Genomic DNA, 6,506 nt, shown 5'->3' on the forward strand with positions numbered 1-6,506 from the left:
GGGGCAGGGGTGGAGCAGGGGCAGGGGCAGGAGCAGGGTGTGGGGCAGGGGGTGGAGCAGGGCAGGGGGTGTTTTTGATGGGGAGGGGACAATTTCTGGGACTGAGGCAGCAACAGCACCAGTGTCCATGTCAATGTGGACGTCTGCAGGTGGCTACAGGACGCCTGACACTGTGGGGATTCTGTCCCAACAAATAAGAAGCTCAGGACCTTCCTTCTCTTAAACACAAGCACAGGTGACCACATGGGACTGTTTTTGTGGTCTGAAGTGCCCCTCTGCCCTTGCCCTGCTTGGCTGAGGGGCCTGCCTGTCCTGCTTGTGACCCCGGGAGCTCTGCCATCACATCGAGGGCTCTCAGCCAGCCTCTCAGTGTCCCAGGCCTCGCTGACACGGTGCATGCTCGTGCTCCGACGGTCCTGGCTGCCGTCCTGGGCACTTGGGGGGCTTGTGCCGCAGAGCCGAGGGTGAGCTTCCAGACCCTTTGTTCCTGGAGATGAATGTCCTTGGAATGCCACCACCTTGTCTGACTGCGACTGCAGGAGTGCCCCATGCTTGGGTCCTGAGGCCCTGGGCTGCTCTGAGGCACTCACGCCTGAGATCCCCTGGGCCAGAGCCAGCCCCACCAACTCTGGGCCTGCGTGCCCCCACTCCACCCGGCACACCTGAGAGGATCAGACTGGACCTGCCTGCCTGAGCACTCTGGGCCGTGTCCCCCTCCAGCCTCGCGGTGGGCACAGGTGGCTTTGGCCTCTGCTCCACCTTCTGGACACCAGATGCAAGTGTGGACCCTGCCTGGCTGCCTTGCACACCCTGTGTCTACCACCTGGCCCCAACAGGCAGGCCAGGGCCAGCGCCATGACACAAGCCCACCTCTTCCCCACGTGGCCCCTCCTCCCCAGGGCCTTTCAGTGACACTTGCTGTCCAAACACCAGATTCTCCACCTAGAGCATCTTAGGCTTTTTAAAACCCTTTTTAGATCAAGACTGGTCTTGAATTCTGGCCCACTTGATCCTCCTGCCTCAGCCTCCCAATTGCTAGGACTAGATGTGGCCATTGTGCCCAGCTCTAAAAACTTTAAGCTTGAAACATTTCAAACATATACAAAAAATCAATCCCCACTTTCCACCACGGCAGACTCGCGGCCAGTCTGCTTCATCACAGCCCCCCGTGTCCCTGTGCCCAGACAGTAAACGGCATTCTGTCTGTAAATCTCTCTGTATGTGCCTCTAAGAGATAAGGGCTGTTTTTAAAACTCTACCCAGGTAGTTGCAGGACAAACAGCCAGGGGCACCCAGGAGGTGCCGTCACCCGCCCAGAGCCTTCACTGCAGGCTGCCAGTTCGGTTTCTCCGCAGGGGAAGCTGGCAGGTTGCCCCAGGCACTGCTCGCCCCTGGGTTTTGCTGAGGGCATCCTAATGCTGGGTCTCCCCTGTTCCTTGTCCCCTGCCTGTCCTCTGACTCTGAACCGGTAGCTGCATCCAAGGGCTCTGCCAGGCTTGAATTCCATGTTTCCCTCGAAGGCTTTGAGAGGGCTGTGAACAAGCACCTGGACTCAGCCCACCTGCTCTGTCCTCTGCGACGTCAGCTGCAGAGAACCAGCACCTGCGCTGGTGGCTCCAGGATTGCATGTGGTGGTTTCTGCGCTCTGCTTCCTTCTTCCTTTATTAACCCGGATGTGCGGTACTCAGATGCTACCCCTCACTGGAGGGCTATTCCAGAGCACCCTTTATACAACAAAGGCAGCAACGTGCTTGTGCCCTGCCTGCAGAGGGACACTGAATCCAGACTGGACGCAGTGCATGGTGCCCAGTGCATGTGTGTGCTCTGTGTGTGTGTACACACGACGTGCGCGCATCTGCCCCAGGCCTCAGGACACTGGGCTGGAGGTGATCAGGGCCTCTTAGGCCCTCACACTGTCCTTAGGTAAATGAGAGCCCATGTAGGGGCAGCATGTGTCAAGTTTTGTGGCCTGGAACTTAGAGCTGGTGGCTGCGCTGGGACTGCCCTGTGGCTGGGGGTTGGATGGGGTACAGTGAGGCCTTGGGCAGATTGAACTAGACACCCAATTCCCTCAGACCGCTGCTATCTGTCCCCAGCTGGCCCGTCTTCCCCATGCAGGTGTGCACACTTAGTACACACTCCCTGGTTGTGTGAGCCCAAGACCTGCCTGAGCTGCCGCCTGTCCACCAGCCCCAAGGCCAGCAACACAGAGCTGTGACATCTAAGGTCAGAGCAGGAGGCTGGCCTGGACTATGTCAGGACCACCTTGGACTCCAGGTGGAGCCATGTGGTCAGGACCACATGACCGTCCTAGAGGAATCCTTGGGCACCCTGTAGGTCTCCCATTCCCCAGCTCCTCTTCCCAGCCACCTTGCTGGCCCCAGCAGGGGTCTCTGGCCTTTGGGAGAAGCCTGGCATCATGTCCTGGCCACCCTGCCCTGTGTCTGCCCCCCCCACCCCCCCACACTCAGGCTGCACTCAGAAAGCACCTGGCCGGCTCTCTTCAGCAGTGACGCTTCCAAGTTGCTCAGAAACTCCACCACCATCACCCAGCTTGCTTCCAAACATGCCTTCTGCTTGCAAATGCCCAGGACAGAGCCTCATGGATGTGGAGGATGGCAGACCTTGTGGGGGACACTCAGGCTGGGAGAGGCCTCCTGTTTTGGAAGGTGGGGCCATTTTATTGGCCAACACATTAACTCTTCCAAACGTGATCAGTGAGAGGGAGATGCATGGGTAAGGATGCCCCAGCTTGGGCCAGGTGCTGTAGAGAGTGGTGTTCACATGGGCACTGGGCACAGTGATCCCCCCGCAACCACTCCTAAGGCGGTGGACGGTGGTGCGGTTGGGAGGGGTGGTCAGAGCCTCTTCTCAGGAGCTTGCTTTTTAAGCACACTGTGCTGTGCTCTGGACTCTGGGAGCCTGGTCAGAGCCTCAGATGAAAGAGCGTCCTTGTAATCAGCCGCTACAAGAACACAGCCAGGCCTTCAGAGAGAAAGGGAGGTGCCCGGGAGGCCAGTGAGCGCTAAGTGGACCTTACAGAGCTGCCTCTGCTGAAGTCGGAGCCCCTCCCAGGGTGGACGCTCAACAGGCATCCTTAAGGGGACCAGTGACCAGGACCAGGCTGAATAGGCCTCCCAACTTGCCCAGCAACAAAACCAGATGAATGGCACTTGGAGAGGCCAAGGGATAGTGTGGAAGGTCCCCAGGCATCAGGAGAGAGAGGATGCTTCTGAGGGCTGATAGCTGATGGGGGCTGAGGCAGTCCCCCCATCCCTCCTCTGCTGTTGGTGATTGGATTAGTCCAGGCTGCTCCAGACGGAGCCCAGGAGCTGGGAGGCCTGGGCTATGCCCAGGTAGCTCCTGGGGCAGGTGCCACTGACATGTCAAGTCAAACCTGCAGGGGACGGTACTGAGTATGCGGAGGGCACCCCCGGGCAGAGCCCACAATGGACAGGGCCTGGGGAAGGAAAACAGAGGGGGAAGGTAATTCTCACCGTCCACCGCATGGGGCATCCTGTTTGCTTCTGCCTCTGGTGTGGGGAGGGCCCTGCTGGAGAAGACGCGTCCCCTGCATCCCAGTGAGGGCCCCTTGAGTGGGGACACTGGGAGCCACAAGTTCTATGTGCAGCCATTGGGGACCAAGAGTTTATTCTGCCCCTATGACGCATGTCGGAAGTGGCCGGCAGAGGGTCAAACCCAGGGATTGACAGCCAGATGACAGCTGTCCCTGCCCTGACACTTCTGTCCCCTAAGCTGCACCTCACCATACTGGGGCTTCCAAGGCAACTGTGGAATTCTGTTGGAGGCTGCCTCCGCTGGTAAGGGCCAGCCAGATGGGGACAGTCAGCCGGCCCCTTGTCAGTGTGGCACAGCACACAGACCCTGCCCAGGCCCCCCACCCCTGCCTTCTTTACCCACCCAGGGGTGGAGGAAAGCCTGTACCTTGTGGCCACCTACATCCTAGACTCAAGACACCATACAAAATGTCATTTCTGCCCAACTTCCTCTGTGGACGCCCACCTCACACCTCGGGCCTTCACACCTGGGGCCCAGCAGAACTCCCCAGCCTGCCGCCGCCTCATCCACACCCACTCCAAGGAGGGCTCCAGCCAGAGATCCGGGGTGCTCTGCTCAGACCTTCAGGCCCCCCTTTAGCCATCTGGCCCTGCCCGCTCCCCACAGTCCGCTCCAGCTCCCAGCACCAACCGTCACAGCAGCATCAGGACAGTGGGGAGTTGGCCCTGCAGCCCTCCAGCTTCTCTCAGACAGCCAGCTTTGTAATCACCCCACTTCACAGAATGCAAGACTGTGGCTAAACGGGGAGCAGCCCACTGTGGCATCAACCTCAGCCCCACCTCCTGGGTTGGGCCAGGGCAGGGTAGAAGCCCAGGGGGAGCCCAGCTGGGGCTCCTGCTGCAGAGTCCTGGGGTGGAGCCCTTGAGGGCACAAAGCCTTTAGAAAAGCTGATGAAGGGACCGCTCCCTGAGAGCACACTCAGGTTTCTGTCAGATCTCAGAACCCCCTGGAGGTCACCGACTGGGGCTCCAGGCCCTTTCAGTGGAAGGAGGGATTGAGGGGGCGTGGGGCTGGCCACGCTGGCCTGAGAAGTGGGAAGGAGTTGGGCTGCTCTGAGGCACCCTTGCTCCCTCCCAGCCTCCCTGGAGTGGCCTTTCTCAGTGACCGCTCTCTGGGCCTTGGCACCCAGAGGGCACACCATGGGAAACTACTTTGGCGAAAGAAAGGGAAGTGCTCAGGCTCCCGGAGAGGGGCTAATGAGGCCCATTTCCTCCTGCCCTTCTCTCCTGAGGCACTCACCTGGATGACGACCTTGACGGTGGCAGTGTCCACAATGGGTGTGCACACCAGGCCTCCGGGGTGCTGGCCGTCAGCACTGCGGTTCTGCTGGCCCATGGTGAAGAGCATGGGCACGGCCAGGAGCCCTGAGGCCAGCCAGATAGCGCTGATGAACTTCTTGGTGCGGCTGCGGGACATGAGGGTCTTGGCCTTGAAGGGGTGGCAGATGGCCAGGTATCGCTCCACGCTCAGGCTGGCCACGTTGAGAGCGGTGGCATAGGTGCAGGCATCCCTCAGGAAGTAGTAGCCCCGGCAGACAGCATCGCCAAAGGCCCAGGGGTGGTGCACCCAGATGAAGTTGTACAGCTCCACCGGCATGGCCAGCAGCAGGATGAGCAGGTCCGACAGCGCCAGGCTGCCCAGGTGGTAGTGCACCGTGCTCTGCAGGTTCTGTAGGGACTTCTTGCGGGCAAGTGTGAACGCTGTCACTGAGTTGCCCACGGTGCCCACCACGAAGAGTGCCAGGTACACTGCGGTCACCAGCACCTTGGAGTAGATGTCGGTGTTTACGTCCAGGTCGCTGCTGGGCGCAGGAAGGCTGCGCTGGGACACGTTGCCGGAGCCGTTGACCAAGCTCGGGGTCAGGAGCGCTGCCTCCACCTCTGACTGCGGCTGCTGGAAGAAGTCGGCCACCGGCGCACCAGCGCTGCCTGCCACGGAGCTGTTGAGGCGCATGGTGGGCGCGGGGTCCGCGGCTTTGTCCTGCTCCTCTGGGGCTGGAAGTCCAGGCAAGGGTGGGCGCGCCTCAGGCAGGGCAGATGAAGAGGAGCCGGGGGAGGGTGCAGAGGCGAGGAGGCGCGCCGTCCAGTCAGGAAGCGCTGGACGCTCGGCTCGCGCTCGCCCGGGGCTCCCCGGGCTCGGGGCTCAGCTCTCCGGATTCCCAGCTCTGTGTTCCTGGGTCCGCACTCTGCGGTTCCTCAGGCTCCTTCCAGGCTCTGCGTTTGCCGGGCTGGGGGCTGCCTGCGATCTCTAGTCTCTGCGGTCACCGGGGCTCCGGGGAGGCAGCGCGGTCCCCGAGCACAGCACCAGGCCCGGTTCGGGCTTCGCGGGAGAGCCCGTGGCGCCAGCGGAACGCACGCACCGCTGCCGGCGCGCTCGCTTCCCTCGCTCGCGCTCGCCCGGGGCTCCCCGGGCTCGGGGCTCAGCTCTCCGGATTCCCAGCTCTGTGTTCCTGGGTCCGCACTCTGCGGTTCCTCAGGCTCCTTCCAGGCTCTGCGTTTGCCGGGCTGGGGGCNCACACCTCCTGCCGCGCCCGCGCCCTCCCGGCTCCTCTCGTCTCCACTGAGTTGGCGGCTGCGCGGCGCGCCCTGCGGTGAGGGGCGGTGGAGGAGGCGGGAGGCAGCCCCAGCCTCTGTCCCCTCCCCGCAGACTGACGGCCGCCCCTGCGTGCCGTCAGGGGCAGTCTGGACTCGGTGAGCCCAAGGAACCGGGAAGGGGTATTGAGGAATGGGTCTTTCCAGTCACACCGCCCCAGGCAGCACAGCCTCTTTCCAGTCTCTCCAAACTTTTCAGCCCCCCAGCAAGCCTCCCAGAAAGCCCCCCCGTGGCTTCCAGCTGGCTGAGCAGGAAGAGGTCTTAGTGGGGAGAGCTGGGTGAGGAGGCTTCCCGTTGGCAGGGCTGGGCCTCTGCACTGGCTGACTGAGCCCTCC

General features: G+C 61.8%; 1 protein-coding gene across 1 annotated transcript in view; it reads right to left on the reverse strand.

Annotated features, from left to right (window-relative positions):
* Ntsr1 (neurotensin receptor 1) overlaps positions 1–6,048 on the reverse strand; it is a 35,511-nt gene extending 29,463 nt beyond the window's left edge. The window contains exon 1 of the mRNA XM_015502226.2: positions 4,819–6,048. Coding sequence (XP_015357712.1) covers positions 4,819–5,532 — 714 coding nt within the window. The 5' untranslated portion in view covers positions 5,533–6,048. The remainder of the gene's footprint in view (positions 1–4,818) is intronic.
* Between the last annotated feature and the right edge of the window lie 458 nt (positions 6,049–6,506).

This window comes from Marmota marmota, unplaced genomic scaffold (genome assembly GCF_001458135.2).
Source record: "Marmota marmota marmota unplaced genomic scaffold, marMar, whole genome shotgun sequence".
NCBI classification, from domain to species: Eukaryota; Metazoa; Chordata; class Mammalia; order Rodentia; family Sciuridae; genus Marmota; species Marmota marmota.